General features: G+C 31.6%; 1 protein-coding gene across 1 annotated transcript in view; it reads left to right on the top strand.

Moving 5' to 3' along the window:
* The first annotated feature begins 2,594 nt into the window (after positions 1-2,594).
* LOC134246357 (A disintegrin and metalloproteinase with thrombospondin motifs 18-like) overlaps positions 2,595-20,763 on the top strand; it is a 31,342-nt gene continuing 13,173 nt past the window's right edge. The window contains exons 1-5 of the mRNA XM_062728709.1: positions 2,595-2,716; positions 16,272-16,332; positions 16,495-16,555; positions 16,744-16,981; positions 19,114-19,258. Coding sequence (XP_062584693.1) covers positions 2,660-2,716; positions 16,272-16,332; positions 16,495-16,555; positions 16,744-16,981; positions 19,114-19,258 — 562 coding nt within the window. The 5' untranslated portion in view covers positions 2,595-2,659. The remainder of the gene's footprint in view (positions 2,717-16,271; positions 16,333-16,494; positions 16,556-16,743; positions 16,982-19,113; positions 19,259-20,763) is intronic.

The following is a 20,763-nucleotide window of genomic DNA, read 5'->3' as shown; positions in this document are numbered from 1 at the left end:
AATAGGCGATGCGTTGCATGAGAGTGGGTGGGGGGGGGGGGGGGGGTTTATACATCGGGTAAAAAAACAAAAACGGCTGTGGGTGTGTGTGTTAAGATACTGGTTGAAATTGAATCCATTTCCATTTTTGTTACTTTGCAAGAAATACATTTATTAACATGTATAAAATTTGCACCTAATTTTTCCCATTTGCTTTGTTGCATAGACATATGACTTAGGAGGTATGCGTCTATACTTTAATGGTACTGAAAATTTAATTTACGTTATATGAACGTAGAATTATATTGCTCTATAGAGCACATGTGATGTGCAACTGTAATTATTGACAAACTTTTTAAGGGTGGTGGGCGATCTTTGTTTTATTTTTGAGATTTGACGATAAAGTTTTCACAAACAATTAAGCATTTCTGGTATGTAGCAACAAGGGGGGGGGGGGGGGGGGGAGCAGTCCCACCCTGCCCCCCTTTTTCTTCCAGCCTTACTTCAACTTCAGTAAATGTTCAGTGAAAGGCTGGTTGCCCCCACCCCCACTAATAGTGATGTACGGAAAATATATTGTAATAAGTGGTACTGAATGTATAGTTGGCATTGAAAAAAGTTCGCCTCCCCCTCTAGGATTTTCTACTTTGAGCAAGTTTTCTCACCCTGCCCCCCCCCCCCCCCCCGCCCCTTTTTTTGCCTTGTCAACTTTCCAGGTTAGTAAAAAAAAATTCTCTGGCTACCCCCCCCCCCCCACACACACACACACATACACTTTCAAAAACGATGCTATGTGAATGACTCCATTTGAAATAATCAACACTCAACAGATTAAATGGTGGAAGGGGGGGTGTGTTATGAATTACATGAGTCCTCTATAGATAAATCATTTATAACTTGAATTTTCAATTCAACCCTTTGTAAGAACACAGATTAGAAAATTCATAAAATTCAATAATTTGAAATAATATAATCATTTTTCCCCCGAATATACTTTTATTTTTGTATGATATCTATGTGCGATATTTACGTGATATTTAACAAACACTTCGTAATCAGGTAATGGCGAAATATTTAACCTTTTTATATTCTAAATAATGTGAGTTTCTCTGAGCAGATTAATAAAGAATCAATTAATGTAGCATTTTAGGGAATATTATCATTATTAAGCTTATCATCGAATGTGCTAAAACTTGTTGAAATAAAAAGAAAATAATTTCATTTAAATGAAAATTATGTCCGTTTTATTTTTACTAATAATTGAATCAAAGATTGTACACCCCTTTTACAAATGTGCTTAAACGTTTCATAAATGTTTATAGTTAACAAAATTTGATGTGTATTATATTAATTTTGTATTTTAAAAAAAGTCTTTCGTTTCCAAATATGGCTTTTCAACATCACGTAAATATCTTGGTGTAAAATTAGCCCTCCAACCGCTTTTATTTCGAAGGAGGCCAACAAAACAATGCATGAAGTATGTAAATCAAATTGCGATTTTTAATAACTATACACTTTCATGTTTCAAATGACGTATAAAAGTGTTAATTTCAGTTCACTAATTTTTTTGACTTTTCCCAAGATCGATTTGTGACTATAAATTGAGAATGCGTGACTGTACATGCTGGGTATAAAACACCTAGACCTAGATAAAATCAAGTGTCCATGGGAAGTAAGCATCCCCCGTTGACCGTTCACACTCGCCGCGACCCCCGCGATGTTAACGGAACATTCCATAATCAATCAAATTCAGTATATCCCCTGTATTAAACACAAAGGTCTGACTATTGGTGTGATATAAGTCAGTCAACATATGACACATTGATATATTAAAGAAGATCCTTATAACTACCATTAATTTCAGGAAACTGAGTTGTTGAAATTCCTGTTACACCAACTTATGTGTAAGTTGTCTGCATCCGTTCAAAAATTGAAAATGCTACATAAATAAGGAAAGATGTCGATGGAAAAGTTGAAGTCATCTCCTTTGTCAAAAACTTAGTTGTCAGCTGGCCTTTGTCGTTTTATTCCTTAAAATATCCAAATATGAAGCAGATGTGATACACTGTCACATTGGTGCCTTTTATTCAAGTTCACTGGAATGTATGTAGTGAAATGAATGAAAGTACCCTTTGTTAATTGATAAAACTTTGTGTACAAGTATCATACATGTGTATATCTGTTTTGTAGTTTTTTGTGAAGTTTTTGAATGGATTCTCTCTCATCAATCTGATCTAAGATATCATTAAATAGGAGAAAATATATTAAACCATAATATCCAGTACAATGCAATTACTTTTTCATACAACAGTATACCCAGTAGTCTACAGAATAGGGCTCTTTGAATTGGTTGACTACAATATATCTGCATTTCTGTAAACTGGTCGCCATTTTGCATATTTATATAATTATATGAGCAAAGGGATTATTATTATAATTATAAAAAGTAATTGACATTCATACCAGGGAAAAAAAACTTGTGATTAACTGGGTCAAATTCTAAAGCATACGCTTTTCTGTTAATTCATCAAAACACCTGCAATACTTGTAGATTGATAAGCGAATGACAATCATTATATATTGACATTGTGACTTAGATAAGATTAGTAGTGCATGGTGGACTTCTGTGCACGCTGACCTTAGGGGTACCAAAACTATATATTGGTAGCTAACTGGGATAATGGCGTACATCTTTATTTTGGTGTTAATCTTTATAACGAACTTATCAAATCTAAAGGTAAGCATAAAACGCACAAAACCTTTAATTTAGAAATGAAAGACTGCATGATACCTTAAATTTTATTTAAAGCTAAAGAATGATTGCACTTAGTGTACAAAAAGTGTTCCCCGATAATTTGCGCAAAAATAAAGTATAGAAAGTAACATAATGAGATTAATAAATAATTCTTCTAGGTCTATAAATCGCAACTTTGCAAAATTACAGAAATTAGAAGTGAGTAAAAATAAAGAACGAGGCTGTGTTTTGTAAGAGGGGTTAATGCAAATCATGAATCTCTATTGATATTCAAAGTTTTTCTGATTTTTAAAGCTGGAATACATGGTGAGCGCATTGTTGCCCAAATTTCTCAAAAGGACAGAAGGTGTAGAACTGTTGGAAATTCAATATATTTAATGGAGACTTGGGCAAGCCTGCGCTCGGGGTAAACTTTTTGAAAAAAGGTACAAAACGCCGACCGTTTTCTTCACTATTTACGGATATTTACATGTCATTGACCTCATTGTGACCTGTTTAGTATTCCACTCAGGTAACTTTGTGAATACAAAAAATTCAATAAATCACGTGGCGTAGCTCCGATCAACAATCCGCGAAAAGTGTCCAAGTTACACAGTTATATGTAGATTTTCAATTAATTAACGTCGAATTATTTTCTTTCGGTCAGGTATCTTTAATAGGGTAATGGAATATTAAATTGGACAAAACGAATTAATTGTTATTTTATTTTTAGCCGGGCTTTGCTGAAAGCAAAGTCCTGGCTTTAGGCATCATGATCGACTGTCTTACTATAAATAGCCCAGTAAACAAAAAACCAAACAGCGTCAAAGCGCTTCCGATAAACAAAATACATGTACATGTACTGTAAAAAACGAGCTCCTACTGTATAATAGTCGTCTTCAAATAACAGTTTATCAATCGACAGGGTATAATAATTTACGGGTGATTTGTGGGTGATAACTTATTAATAAGAAGCTTTCGAGTTAATTTTCACAATTCTCTATATATACATGTATGGTCCCTCCCGCCCTACTGATTAGGGTGCCCCTTTGACCCCCCCCCCCTATCTGCTGATGCAGTTCTTTTTTCCTTAAACTGGGGACACAGATTTTCTGAATCAGCGTGTACTTTATCTCATAAATGACCTCCTCTTTTCTTGAAATCCGCCTTTGTTTTTTTTCAGATTCTGTTTTGAGGAGACGTCATTAAAATGCATTAATTTTGTCAGCTGTTTACTGGCAATTTGTTTAAATATTAGCTAATTAGTATTAGATCTGGGTTTGTCCTATGCAGTTTAACTTTTAATTTCTTAGGGTTTCTATCTATTTTCCTATAAATAATCTGGTTTAGTTTTTTTTTTTTTGAAATTCATTAAAATCTCCCCTTTGATACAGGCCGAGGACTAGTGGAATGTCGCAAAGAGTTACATATATATGTAATCTGAAAGTAAAGCATAATGCTGATTTTGAAAAAAAAACACACAAATGTTTTGCTTCTGATATATTCATATCCCCGCTTGAAAAGCGGGGAGGAGGGGGTTATATAGTAATCGGTATGCCCGTCCGTCTGTCTGTTATGCTTTGGGGTATCCATCTCTTATCCGCAACTCCTCTTATACCACTGAGTGAAATTTAATGAAACTTTCACAGAATCTTCATTACATATTGCCATAGTGCACCTCCTATTTTACTTTTTGGTCCAACACATATTTTGGGTTTCTGGGCCACAGCAAAACATGGACTTTGCCATACAACCATATGGGAGGTGGAGGGTAGCATTTAGTGAGCTCACTGCTCACAATACCTCTAGTTTCTTTCAGATTTAGTTTTGACGAGACGTCAATTGATACAATACATTTGTAAGCTTTATACCGGCAAACTTTTTCAATATTATGATTTGAACTGGGTTTGTACTTACATGTATTAAAAAAGTTTTTGCATCTCTTTTCGAATAAATAATCTCATTTTTATATCTTTCAATTTAAGACCTACTATCATTCCACTAACAGCGTGTCACTTTGCGTGATCGAGCGTGCTGATTGTTTCACACGTCGATAACCGTATTACTCATCGATTGGATGTTTGATTTCAATGAAAGCAAAACTACGTATTATTTAGAGTACGAGTTTCTTACTGTATCAGAGATACAGGGCGGGGCTTGAGGCGAGAGCGAGAGCTCGAGCCGGGCCCCGCCCTGTATCTCTATATATGTAAGAAAGTATTCTAAATGACTTGTGACATGACCTTTCTAAGGACCTCACTAATTTACATGCGTATTTGTGTGTATACCTCCCAACCAATCAGATGATTTTGTAGAAAGTTGATTTAGTATCCCATTTTAAGCATTCTCAACTGAAATCCGGGTGAGATGGACGTGCAGGTATCTATCATTTTAAAATTATTTAAGGGATGCATAAATTAATTTGTTTTCCAAAAATTTTATTTAGATTTGATTGCGCAGGGTTTTTTTTCTCTATGCAGCTCTTGCTGACATTTTTTTTCAGTTTTTAAGCTACGATTTAATGCAAAACATTTTGATATATAAGAATCATGTGGGAATATTTTTGAAACAAAAATGCTTCGGGAGATCGTAGATTCTGAGAGAAATGTCCGACAATGTCCTATACCGGTCGTCATATACAAAATTGAAATAAGCAGATGAAAGGAAAAGGGGGGGGGGGTATTTTACCTTCACGTTTTCATTAAAATGTAGAGTAACCAAACGGGGATACAGCACTCACTGGTGCCCCCATCCCACCTTTGATTTTTTTTTCTTTTTCGCTTTCTTATTTTTTTTCTAAACTTGTATACATACGGTTTTTAATTCATCAACAAGTAACGAAATGACCACATAGGTGTTGGTTGATTATAAATCTACCCCCCATGGAATACGATTTTCCGTTTTTTTTTTTGGGGGGGGGGGGTTTCAAAGTAATAATTTGTGAACTGCCCCACTCCCTCCTTTCTAAACTTTTTGAATCCGACAATAATACCTTATGTTGTAAAATTTTATTTTTAATTCACCTCAATTTTTGAGTAAATACTAACAGTTCTATGGCGAATTGAACGACTGGTATGTCTGTATACGAATACAGCTTTCCGTCATCGCTAAAAATAAACCGTACTGTATCGTTGATATTTTGCAGATACAGTACAGTGTCTGCTCATTTGCATAAGAAGCGCCCACAAAAAGTGTTCTGTATCGCAGTTACAGTATGCTCGACTTCAAAGGAAAACTCGCCGGGTCATGTCACAATTTACATATGAAATACAAAAAAAAAAACCAGCAATCATTATACCACTTACAATACTAACCAATCGTATTGAAGTGTGGAAAGCTAAGTTTTAATCCCTATAATGATGATATTGCCCGCTCTAAATATAACATATATAGCATGATAGTTTTGAAATATAGCCTTAATTATTTCATGCTTTAAATTTTCTCATACGAATCAAAATTAACTCCATTCGTTTAGAACAGCTAGAAAACGGGCTTGGACTGACAACGTGTTACTACAAATGCCGCACTGGTAAACAGTCATTTAATATGATTGGCCAATATTATCGAGCTATTCAATATGATTGGACAATGTTATCGTTGGATTAATACTCTGTGTTTCATATGCAAAGTAGCATTGGTTTCATTCAAATCAAACATCCAATCGATTTATGAAATTTTACTACGGTTGATCAAACAAATTGACACGCTGTTATTGGAATGATAGTAAATTACAGGTGTATTTGGTTTTTCCTTTCTATCTGGAGGACATTTGAATGATTAATTAAATTTAGTCCTATTACTTGATGTATTTTGCATGAATTATTATATAATTTAAATCTGAGATGAATTACAATAAATTAACAAAGATTACCAAAAAAAAAAAAAAAAAAAAAAAAAGAAAGGATTAAGATGAATCTATATGTACATATATATTCATAAATATTCATAAATTGTATTTTTATGTGTACGGATTTATACCATAAATTTTAGGTTCAAATGCACAACTTATTTGTGCCATCACTTACGTTAATTTGTGGTCCGTGTAACACATAACAATTTAAATTTTTGAAATGATTTTGAGTATTAGAATGTTAATATATTAGTAAAAAAAATTAATACCGATTTGATATATTGAAATTTAACATTCTAGTCAAAAAGTCTATACGTCATGTATTCCTCAAATTTCTAAACATGTTTTGAAATATTATTGATTTTTTTTTAGATTATTGTCTTAAAACCTAAATTTTTGTATGCAAAATATAAATTTCCAAAAACTATTTTAAACTTTCGAGTTTTTAATCCACCCTTTGTTCAGAAAGTATACGATTAACAATCTAAAATTCAGTAACATTTTTCGTCCTTTGATGATTTAAAATTTACGTCAAACTCATAATTTCAACTTTCAAACGTTTTGGATTTTTTAGAAATTAAGAATTTTGGTTCAAACATTCAAATTTCAAACAACCAAAACACTTTTAAGTTTCAAATATCCAAAATATCAAATTTCTAAACTCGATTTGAATTTTTAATTACAGTATTTTAATTATCTAAAAGCCCTTTTCCTTGACCAAGAGAGTTTTTGACATAGCTTCAAAATTCAAATTTTGGGTTTTTGAAGTAAAATTCTAAAAATACAGAATGTTTTAGCAATACATGTATTTATTTTAGATTTAAAAACTCAAAGATTTAAAAATCCATAATCGTTTTTGGAAATTTGAATTTTGAAAATTTAAAGCAAAAATCTAAAACATTGAAGTTTTCAAACTTGTTTGGAAACTTGAAAGTTTAGGTTTTTGAACTAAAATATAAAATTTCAATACACGAAAAAAGTTTTTTTTTAAATTTAGAAATATTAACTGTTATATTTAAATTATAAAATTCTAAATTATTTTAGAAATTTGAATTGTTAAATGTTAGACGCCGGACCAAAATGACATACACTAAGGAAAAAAATTGTATGTATTTCGCATAAAATTCTTCATATACTTATATTTATATATTAATTGCATAAAATTATTAAAATCCCCCTTTTTACAAATACATGTATAAGCAATATCTAACAGATTAATCACAAGGCATTTGCATAGATTAAAATAAATTATTTTGAAATCCGTAAATATACATTAATAATAATAAAAAAAATAAATTAATCAGTACAAATTAGCTAATATTTCCAAAAGATTTGATTATTGTTCCTTTTTTTAAAATTTGCATAAATTTAAAAAATTCAATAGCACATCTATAAACCTTTCGAATTTCTTTATTTTGCAAGGTTACACTTATTTGCAAAAAATATATTGACAAAAATAAATTTGCAAAAAAATTGGGGGATTAGCATAAATTTAGTTTCATTTGCTCAAGTTTCATTTACATAAATTAGCGTAAAATTAGCTTCATTTCTCAATTCCGCAAAAAATTAGTTTCATTTGCATAATTTAGCGTAAAAATAGCTTCATTTTAGCATTTTTTGCATACATTAGCCTCATTTGCATAAATTAGCAAAAAATTAGATTTTTGCATAAATTAGCGTCATTTTAGCGCTTTTGCATACAATAAGCTTCATTTGCATAAATTAGCATAAAATTAGCTTCATTAATAGCACTTTTGCATAAAATTAGCTTCATTTGCATAAATTAGCATAAAATTAGCTTCATTTTTACAATTTTGCATAAATTTAGCTTCATTTGCATAAATTAGCATAAAATTAGCTTCATTATTAGTACTTTTGCATAAATTTAGCTTCATTTGCATAAATTAGCATAGTATTAGCTTCATTATTAGCATTCTTTTGCATAAATTTAGCTTCATTTGAATAAATTAGCATAAAATTAGCTTCATTTTTACAATTTTGCATAAATTTAGCTTCATTAGCATTAATTTGCATAAAATTAGCTTAATTTGCATAAAATTAGCTTCATTTGCATAAATTTGCATAAAGTTAGGTTCATTTGCATAAATTTAGCTTCATTTGCATAAATTAAGGTAAAATTAGCATAAAAATTATGCAAATGAAGCTAATTTTATGCAAATTTATGTAAATGAAGCTAATTTTATGCAAATTAAGCTAATTTTATGCAAATTTATGCTAATGAAGCAAATTTTATGCAAAATTATGAAAATTAAGCTATTCTTAGGCAAAATGCCCTTGCAGCTAAATTTATGCAAATTTATGTAAATTAAGCTAATTTTATGCAAAAAGTGCGAAAATGAAAAAAATTAAAATTAATAACAAATACGAATTTCTGCAATTGATGTAATTTCTTTTAAATATACGCTCATTAATGTAAATGAAAATTATCATAAAGAAATGAAGCTATTTTGTGCGAATGAAATTAATTTTACGCAAATTTTATAAATAAATCTTATTGTTGAAAACGTATCTTTTATTTATGCTATTTTAATGCAAATTAAATAAATGAAGCTTATTATATATAATTTTTTAAATGTTTATCACTTTAATTTATGCTTTAGTGTGCTAAATAATTATACATTTTTTGGTAGTATATCCTCATTTATTGAAATTAGTAGTTATATTTTAAAGATTCTTTTAAAATTAATTTTTATATGCAAATTAATTGCACTAAATGTATGTAGATCTTAAAATGTAGATAAGTTTAAATATTTCCTTTTTGCAAATGGTAAAAAATTGTAGCTACACTGTAGTAACGTTTATTTATGCTAAATTTTGCACTTTTTGTGCAAATTTTAAACTTTAAACAAATCATGCAGATTTTGAAAATATTTTTATACGTTAGCACATAAATTACATCAATTTTTGAAAATTATACTAATGCTAGATTTCATATGTTAATAAAATTTTATGTTAAAATTATTATTACAGTGAATTTTTATTATTTTTTATTTTTATTATTTTTTCAAATTTACATATTCACGGAATTTTATTTACGCTCCAATATCAAATTTAATCCATAATTTATTTAATTTGTTTAAAATAAATCATTTTCTATAGATAACTTCATTTTGAGAAAAGGAAATAGTTTATAGTCATTTGCAAAGTTTCAAAAACTCTGAGACACATAAACGAATTTCAATTTTTTAAAAATCAATAAAATATGCTAATGATTTCAGACAAATATTCTTTGATTTGAAATTTATTTCACAGAACTTTTCTGCACAATATTTTGAACGTGACCCCGCATAATTCATATTTTGAAAAAAAAAAAATCAAACTCTATGAAGTAAATAATATTTTGTTCAAAATTCTAAACTTAAAGAACACAAATTGATTTCTATTTTTAAGGTTAAAAAATAGCAAATATGTGCACAAATTTCAGTTCCCTAAAACTAATTTTTGCATTTAATTCTTTGAATTAAAAAAAAACTATTCATTATTTACAAAACTTGTGATAAAAGTTTTGTGTAGTACTTAACACAATAAATTTTGAAAATTATTTAGCATTTAGAAATTAACAAGTAGTTTGAAAATTTTCGTTTAAAACCAGAGAATATAAAGCACACGAAATAAGAAAATTTAAATTCTGTACCGATTTTAATCTGTTAATAATTTAAAATTAACTTCATTCTTTAAAGTTCTTCAATTCAGCATGAAAAAAACTTTACTATTATTATCGTTTTACTAACAGCGTGACAGTTTGCTTGATTAGGGCGTGCTAAAATTTCGTATGCTGATTATCATTTTACTCATCGATTGGATGTTTGATTTCAATGGAATCAATAATACTTTGCATATGAAACACAGAACCCAGCAATACCACTGAAATACTGACCAATCGCATTAATAAACAACAATTACATGTGAAGTGACAAAGCAAGTGTTACTTCCTATAATGATGATATTGATAGCTACATAGTACAACAGTAGTAGGGTAGCCTTACTAATTCCATTCTTTAAATTTACTTATACATGTTATACGTATTTAAAAACCCATCCGGTCAAATCACAACAAATATAATACATGTTTTTGGGGACAGAAAACGGGCTTTGACTGACCACGTGTTGCTCCTGACTACAAATGCCGTACTGGAAAAGAACCTTTCAATGTGATTGGCCAGTATTATCGGGGTATTGTTGTATTCCGAGTTTCATATGCAAATTAGTATTGATTTCATTGATCCAATCGATGAGTAAAATGATAACCAGCACACAAAATTTTAGCACGCCCCATCAAGCAAACTGTCACGCTGTTTGTAAAATGATAATATTCAGTTATTCCACATCATGCAACTTTGCTTGATCGACCTAAGTAAAATTTCACAAACTGATTACCACATTATTCAGCGATTGGGTGTCTGATTTCAATGAAACCAGTGCTACTTTTCATATGAAGCACAGAATACAACAATACCTTGATAATACTGGCCAATCACATTGAATGGCTGTTTACCAGTAGGATCGTAGCACGAATTCAATCTATTCACTCGTAAACAAATGAACAACCAATCGATCTCCTTTACCGATGGACTTAACAAAGACGTGTTTACCGTAACTTTTATAAATATATTTCTAAGCTGGTCTGGGGCTCGTAACATAAAGGCTACTTAAGTCTAAGACCATGCTTAAGTAGGACTTAAGTACAGTCTAAAACTTAAGACCGTAACTAGAAGCGTGCTAAGATTTGGTAATCTTAGCAAAACTTAGGCGGCCGGTAGAGGTGACTTAAGTATATCTTAACTTTCTTGTACATGTAGTTAGAATTCTTTAAGGTTGACTTTCGATGTTAAAATATTCCTCTATTCATATTATGCATTAAAGAAAATAATTATCTCTATTTGACGCTGATTTAAGAATTTTATTTTTTCGTTGGAGGGGGGGGGGCTGATCACTGATTCCAATATCACTCCCAACACAGCATACATGTAAATACAAAATTTTATTTTAGGGATACGTCTGAAATTAGTGGGACCTCGGTTATAGAAATGAATTAAAATAAATTAAACACAGTAATAAACCATGGATCTGTATGTTCACTTTGAAAAAAATGAGTTGAAATGATTTGTTAAAAACAGAAAAGAAAGAGGATGATGACAGTAACAATAATATTATAAAAAGTATCTGTAGAACGTGACAAATGAGGATTTTAGACAGGGCTCACTACAGTTCGAGAGAGAGAGAGAATTAAATTTAATTTCTGACATGCATGGCCTGATACATAGCGGGGATTCAACATGTATTGAACTCTTTAGAGTTTCAATTTTGAGTAGATAGACGGTCGATTGTCTTTTCTTGTCTGCGATAATAAAAGGGTAAGTGAACATTTGTCAAAACAAAAGAGTTACATGTACAAAAGTTAAACTGAAAACATCTCAGGTGATAAAACAATTGTCGTACATTTACAATGAACCACAAATCGCCACTTTCTGACCATGCGGTATTTGTTTCCAAACATTTCGATTAATTTAGAACATAATTATAATTTTAATACGAAATCTAATCTAACATAACTTAAACCAATAGGTAAGGACGTCAACTTCAATATGTGATGAATTAAAACCCTAACTGAATCACTTTTAGCAATTTATCTATATAAAATCAAAAACCATAGGTTGACTCATATGAAATATTTTTAACATAAGTTTGACTTAGCTAAGACCTAGCTTAGTTTGCTTTATGTTACGGTTTAAGAATACTTAAGTAGTACTTAGACAGGTCCTAAGATCGTACCTAAAACGTACTTACGACCCTACTTAAGTCAAAAACTTAGCAAGCTTTATGTTACGAGCCCCTGGTCCCTTTCTAACACTTTTGTTGATTGGCTGTTTTCCTAACTGCATGTTGATTAGATGAAAATAAATCACCTATATACATGACAAGTGTTACATAGTATTACACAAGGATTTAACAAATCGCCGTCCATGGCCAATTAAAGCGTAGTAGGCGAAGCCAATATTTTTATGATGTGTTTTTTGTTCCTATTGGTTTGCTTGCTTTTTGAGAGGGAGAAGGAAATAATAACTTTATTTTCGATATTTTGTTTTCATAAATCATTAAAAAGAATGTTTGATCCTTTATATGACAAGTGAATTCATGCAATTGTAACTATGGCATATTAATCTTTTTGACTATTTCACAGAAGATCATTTCCCCAACATCCTCGTATATCTTGTAGAAATGACTTCTTTAACATTATTATTATTTTACAAACAGCGTGACAGTTTGCTTGAAGGGGCGTGCTAAAATTTTGTGTGCTGGTTATCATTTTACTCATCGATTGGATCAATGAAATCAATACTAATTTGCATATGAAACTCGGAATACAACAATATCCCGATAATACTGGCTAATCACATTGAATGGTTCTTTTTCCAGGAAGGCTACTCTGCTACTGTTGTACTATGTACATGTAGCTATTAATATCAAAAACTTGCTTTGTCCGTTCACGTGTAATTGTTGTTTATTCCATGCGATTGGTCAGTATTGTCAGTGGTATTGCTGTGTTCTGTGTTTCATATGCAAAGTATTATTGATTCCACTGAAATCAAACATCCAATCGAGGAGTAAAATGATAATCAGGCATACGAAATTTTAGCACGCCCTAATCAAGCAAACTGTCACGCTGTTAATAAAACGATAATAGCTGAGATAAAAAGCCATACAGCGCATATTTTAAGTTTAAAATTAAATCATGATTAAAATCATATATAAATTTCGTTCAGTCTAAAATACAAAATTTATTTTCTAATTCCTTGACATTCATGAGAGAGAGAGAGAGAGAGACCCTCATTGAGTGTTTCTGATTATTGACTTAAAGTGTATTTTGTGGCTTAAAAAAGACACAGAGTCCGTGCCTTGCCTTTGAGATTTAATGAAATACTTAATAAAAAGCAACTTTCTAGTCAATTGCAAGTAATTGTATGTGCATAGCGGCCGCACTTTGACTTAACGAAACATAACATCGATCGGGTTTAGGTCCGGTGAGTACTATTGTGGGTTAAAAAAATGTACTCAACGTCAATATCGGTAAATAATTTCTTATTTCTCTTTCAATAATATTGTGATGTATGTGGTCATTGTCGACAATTAAACAAGAGATATGTTTGTGAAACACTGATGCTCACGTCTGGCAGCATATGATAAAGATTGAAGTTTTTCAAATACAATTTACAATCCAAAGTGAAATGGTCAAACTTTTTGATCCAGAATAAAGTATTATCATAAGGAATACACCTGTAAAATATGAAAGCACTTGTGCTAACTGTTCAAAGGTTATGGCCAAAGTTAAAGTTTTTGAAAAGTGGGTCAATAAGGTCTAGGTCCAAAGGACAAACATACTTAAACCCTTTGAAAGGCCTTGTCACAATCAATACAATCAATATGAAGTATGGAAGCCTTAGCACCAACTGTTCAAAAGATATGGCCAAGGTTAATGTTTGACATATTTGCTGGTCTGAAAAAAAAAATGGAATGGACGACCGGTGAGCTACAGTGTCATCCATAGCAAAAAAATAATAATATATTTATTGCACACAAAAAGTTGCACTCTATAAAAGATTAGTTTCTTTAAATTTTTACCCCAACTAGTTGTAGGAGCTTGTTTTTAATTCATTTCTTTGACCTCTATCAATTACTTTCTATGGGCGGCGGAAAGAGTAAAAAAGACATTAATGCAAAACTAACAACTAATTTTAAAAACATACTGAAAATAATACGAAACAGACCAACCGCCTTAAAACAAAATCAACAGACTTGTTTGCAAAATCAACAGACTCTGATGCAAAAACCAACGATCACCGATGCAAATAAAACCAACAGTCAAAAAAACCCAGACAAAACCTGGATTATCGCTAGATGGCGCGCAAGTTTTCATACTACGTCATCAATATTAATTTTGTACTTTCATAGGAACGTTGACTCGGCGTTAAACAATAATAATCAATCAATCATAGGAACGTAAATCCCGCGAAATTGTTTATCTCCACTTGGTAACCTTGGATGATATCATCATGTTGGACTATTAAAATTCAAACATATCGGGGAGAGCAAGACTGCTACAAACGGCTGTAAATTTATTAGAAGAAACCAGTTGTAGATATTGCTAATTCTCCCCATGAGAAAATTTTCACTGAATATCTCGTTTAAATCCGATTGATTAAAGTACATTGAAGTGAATACTGATTAAAACTAGAGGTACTGTGAGCAATGAGCTCACTAAAACAAAATATGAATATAATGGCAGTGTCCATGTTTTGCTCTGGAAAATCAAAAATAGATGTCAGATCAAAAAGTAAAATAGGAGGTGCACAAAACCAACATGTAATTAATTTCTGTGAAAGTTTCATAAAATTTCCTTCAGTGGTATGAAGGAGTTGCGGATAATCAGATCAATACAAAGCGTAACAGACGGACGGACAATTGTTTATCTCCACTTGGTAACCTTGGATGATATCATCATATATACCCTCCCACTTTTCAAGCGGGGGGTATAATAAAGGCTATAAATAAGTACTTAGATTTAAAAGGTAAAATGTTATTTAAAAAATGGCCTTGACTTTTAATAAGAATTAAGGTCAAGCAAGGAGAGCGTATATAAATGTACTGTACAATTCAAAAGTATATTTTTATAGACTTGTACGTGCAATGCATACCCAATCATCTACAAATCAAAGAACACGTTACAGACATAGCATTTAACTTTTATTTATTTGAGTTGACACCGTTTCCTCTTTGTGTAGATAAAGAATTTACCATTGCTATAAAACTTCATAGAACTGTCCTAAAAACTACATGTACTTTTAGCCAATCTTAAAATATCATAAAATTAGTACCCTTCCCTGCATCAGGATAGCAAAAAACTAATCTTGTACACGCAGAAAAGCAAATTATCATGAAGCAATGCAAAATTAATATATAAACCTTTTGATGATTTTGAATTGTGTAGTCAGATTTACATGCTGCATGGCCTTAATTAAAACGGAAAAACGGGAAATCTGTAGACAATTTAGTGCGTAAATAAAGACCTAACAATTAGTTTGAAAAACGTCTTTCAGTATTTGACTCAATGATAGGTTGTTTTTTCTGAAAAGGTCATTGTATTGACCATAAAACTTGTGAAATGATGACTTCAAGCTTGTGTCATCCACAAGTTGGTCAAGAGTGTGCTTCAAAGGACATACACCCTATAAGAAGATGATAAGGTTATATTGCTAAAAATATAAAGGAAGTCGACTTGCCATTGAAAAATTGAAGATTTATCTGTGTCATAAAGCTTCGTTGTCAAGTTACCACTAACGTTTGCTTCTAGTTAAACATCAAATTAGGCAACAGATGTGTCGGACTCTGTGGTATCTTGCGTAGTCTCTGATAGAGTGAAACGAAGAGATATTAGAAGACGTTTAAATTTACACAAGACCATATAAGGACTATGTCCAAAGGGTCGAATATGAACAAAAATATTAAGTCAAGATAAGCAAGGGAAAATTGGAAATGAGAAAAAAAGGGATGTTTATTTTTTTGGTCGTAAGTATATAGCAAATGTTTTAAAAGTAGTATACCAAGCTTGGGTTTAAGTGGATTATGTGTATTGGGTAAGTCAAAGAAAATGTATTATTTTTTTTACGATTTCTAATTGTAATTGAACAGGTCCAATGTAACGAAAACCATCTCGACTCCAGCCTTACGTCATTATTCCTGAATAGCTATGGTATGTAACTATATATTAGTGCATTGTACATTTATCTAATTAAGTATTCACAATTCATAACATATCCAATGTACTTTTGATGCCTTTCTGAATATATATAGACTATGTTTTATCAATCAATTTTTTTTTACATTTGAAAATAATTTTTTTATGCAAAAACAGGGAGTTACGAAGCTTTTGATTTGTCGTCTTTACAAGAAGTTCAGAGTGAAAAGGTCAAAAGGTAAGGATTTTTACCATCCACTTATTCTTTCCTTAAGTATTTACGTAGATTCCCTGAATTACGTCGGAGCATTATAGAATGGTGAATATTAGCTAATTGATGAATTTTTGATATATTAAAAACAACGAATTTTCTGTTTTATTTTTCTGTACCCCATTAAACAATATGTATTAACATTTTAAATTTAGCTTCAAACATCGGAACAGTCGAAGTTCGTCGCCATCTAAATTAAGACTCTCAGCTTTTGGTGAGGAATATCAGATGAAAGTATTCAAAGCGGAGCCCATTTTGCACCCAGAAGCCAAAATTATAACAAGTAACGGAGGGAGGGACGAGGAATGGCGAGGGGCGCTTCCAGACTGCTTCTTGGTCGGGGAACTGACCTCACACGAGGGAACGGTTTCACTTTCGCATTGTGATGGTTTGGTATGCAAAGATAATTTTATATTTAAAATTTTCGTTCGTTTAAAATCTGCAGTAAACGTATAATTGCAATCTTGAAATTTACTGATAGCAGCATTTTCATCAATTTCTTCCCGTTCGCCCACGTGGTAGAGTGGTAGAGCGTCTGCTCTAGAGCCGCGAAGTAAGGAGATGCAGGTTCGAATCCCACTGTGGGACGTGGAGATCGGTTCTTCGTATGAGACCGTATAAACGAAGGTCCCATGTCGCAATAGGTTCTTGCACAAAATAGATCCCTTATTTGAGACAAAAAATTTCGAGAGAGACGTTAAACAACAAACACATTCTTCCACTTCTAGCTTATTTTTCAAATAAAGAGCACTTTTAACAGCAGACAATTCATTTAGAATTAGGCCAAAATAAAAAATACTTTGTTTCCCCTAACGCGACCGACCCAATTAAAACGCGCCGACTGAAAAGATTTTTTTAAATAACATGATTCAAAATTTTTTTTATTGTCAACCAAGTTTCATAAAATACAATTTCATCAAAATCAGTATTTATCAGAATGGCCGACATTGTTCTACTGTGATTTTCAAGCATTTGATAGAAACAAAATAGCGCCCAGATGTGATTACATAGAAGTAGTTCTTTACAAAACAACGGCGATGTCTCAATCTTATGCCTTAAGCTAACTAGAATTCTTCACTCTTGAAAAAATTTGATAATAAAATTTACCATGACTAATTAAGAGGTGTCTTGGCGTCTCCATGTGAGTGAATAAATTTTCGAAAAATGAGGACGATAAACAACGAACAAACAAATCTCTCTGTTGAATTTCAGGTACATGGAAAGGCCAACCTCAGGAGCAAATGTAGTGAACACATCATTCAATTTTACTGCATTTTATTTAATTTGAGTTTTGATCTAATAACCAATTCATCTATGTTCCTATGTTTGCTAAATGCCATTATGGAATCATAGGAGTTTTTGTAAATATGTCATCATATTCATAGATATAATTCAGTTGTACTTTTTCATGCCTTTATTTACGGGTTAAACTTCATGACTATGACATTGTTTTATATAGCATTTTTATCATTTGTAGATTCGCTTTGGTTCATTCTAATATTGTTTAAATACCCTTTCCAAATAGTTTTGAAATCATAATTCAGCTTCCTGAGACGTCCAGTGTCATTTTCTTTAATTAGGCCCTTGAAGATTGGTTGTTTCTTTGCTTTTAATCCTTTTGTTGGGACAACATTTGAACATTTCCCCATTGCTCCAAATTTAGACGTACTACGCATCATTAAGCAGTGGGATCTCTTTTGAGACAGCATCTTCTGCGACACTGGCCAAAAGTTTTTATTGTCCCTTTTGAAGGACCGTTTTCAACGTTCCTCATTGGTATTTAAACCTGCGACTTAAAATTAGCCACTTTAATTTCGTCTTAACTCCAAAGCAATATGCTCTAGAACCACTGCAAATCTAATGGCCCTCAAAAAAGTACAATGACTGTCTATAAGCACTGGAGGGTGATTAAAGGTTTGAAAAAATATACCAGTCTTTGCATTTGAGAATCTTGTCTTTTTTTATTTGAATATAAATGTACTCTTGAGATATTTCAAAAGTTCATCTAAATTACAGTTGTGAATAAATTAATCATGAAGTTTGCTTTTAAACGGCATATGTATGATACAGCATTTTGTTCACAAATCATTTCTTTTGTAATTTATAAATGTAATTTTCCATTAAATTTTAGATATATTTTCAAAGCTGCTGTCAGAAAATAAAATTGTTTAACCGACCCAACTTGAGAATTTAGGGAAGGTTAGGGGAAACAAAGATATTTTTAATTCCGGCCTTATTTAAAGTTTTTAATTTTGAATCAGCATAGGTACAGTGTATATTCGTCGAGGTTTTATATAATATCAAATGTGTTAATTTGGATTCATTTATATTTATCTGGAGGCATTATGTTTGAAGGGAATATTTTCTTCTTAATTATGATGCACTCTTTTTTAAATAACTTATTTTATGGTAGCGTCTTTATTTTCTCGTTATCATTGAATTCAAATTAAAATGCTTTAATCTTCGCTACATTACAATGTAAATAATTTAAATATCATACATAGAGTACATGGTCTTAATTTCAGGAGGGAAGATTATCTACAAAGACAGGAGATTTTCACGTTAAAGAGCTCCCACAAGTCTACAACAAACAATACAACTTCTCAGACAGTGAAACTGTTCTTGTTATTGCTAAACAGAAAGCACAGGAAAACTTGGAGAAAATGGAAGGTAATATTTATAAATCACATATAGCAAATGAATGTAAAAACTTTATGAAGAGCTAGGTTCTGACACTTTTGCATGAAATATAACTAAAGGAGTCAACGAACAGTATTAAAGATTAAAAGTCCATTTAACAATACAAAATGGAACACAGCAGAGCTAACACAGAACATTAAAGATGGATCAGATGCCATGGAAGAGTGAGTTTTCCCTGTCGACCGGTCACCCCCACCGTGTGGTCATTTGCATGATCGGGATATCACGGGAAAAGCCGTCGACAACTCTTCGTATATAACGGCCTTACAATTAGTATGAAAAACGTTAGTCAAAATATGACTTAATGATAAACTGTATTTGCTGACTAGGTCATTGTATCGTCCTTAGAACTTACGAAAGGTTGACTTTAAAGGTTACCGCTGATATTTTTGTTTCAGCAACTTGTTTGTCAATAGTGTTTTTAAATTCTTCATACGTATCGAATCAACTGAGATATATAAACCCCGTATACTGATGTTAAAGGTATATTACTGCATCAGTAGTGGAATTAAACCGACGATTTTAAAGTTAAAGTCGTCATGTTTATCACAAAGCTTGGTTGTTAGATTACCATAAACGTCGTTTTCAAGTTAAATATCTTAATATAAAAAGATGTGTCAGACTCTGTGGTATTATTTATTTCTTCAAATTCAGTTGGTTATATCGTATCGACACAAGTATGGAAATAACCATGATAATTGTTAATTGACAATACGTCGTCAATATATCTAAACGTCGAGTTGAATGCCACACGGTATTATTTCTATTCCTTCGTTGATTCGATGTATCCTTTGAAAACGATGATCAACTAACAACAACACTTTATGATAAACCTGATAAAACCCTTATTTATGTAGCAATTTTTATAATACGATTAGCATCTGTATTTGAAATTTATGCCTCCCAGTTGAAGCATGTTGTAAGTACAATTGTGTGTATAAATAATTTCTAAAACAAACATGAAGGCTATTGAAATAGAAGTTTATATTTCAATGATATCTGCAATCTCGTTTTCAGACAGCATTTGAAAAATCTCTATGGTTGATACAAAGGCCTTGTTTGCAAATGCAATCTGTCATAAAGATAATATACAATGAAGCGCATTGAAGTGGTAAAATTTTCCGTTCGAATGGAACGTTTTGAGCTATCTTTAGAACGTTTATTGTCATCTTAGGAAATTTCTTTAGAAATGGATAAAACGGTCAATTTGTTTATTCGAATACCTGTAGAACAGGTTTTCCATAAATATAATAGCCAATCAAATTGACGGTCTAAATAAACACCGAGTAAACACGCGTTCGACCGAAACATGTGTTGTGGTAACTTAAACAGACATGATTAAGTTCAGAAATATCTAGATATTCGTTGCAATTTGAGTTTTACAGAAGCGGAGAGTCTCTTATTCTCTCTTCTAATTTTTTTAAAGCTTCATTTCAGTGTCACTTATATTGCTTGTCGCAAAGAATGGGGTGTCC

Source organism: Saccostrea cucullata, unplaced genomic scaffold (genome assembly GCF_032062105.1).
Source record: "Saccostrea cucullata isolate Sc308-1 unplaced genomic scaffold, CSIRO_AGI_Scuc_v1 ctg22, whole genome shotgun sequence".
NCBI lineage: Eukaryota > Metazoa > Mollusca > Bivalvia > Ostreida > Ostreidae > Saccostrea > Saccostrea cuccullata.
This window is presented reverse-complemented; position numbering and strand designations above follow the sequence as displayed.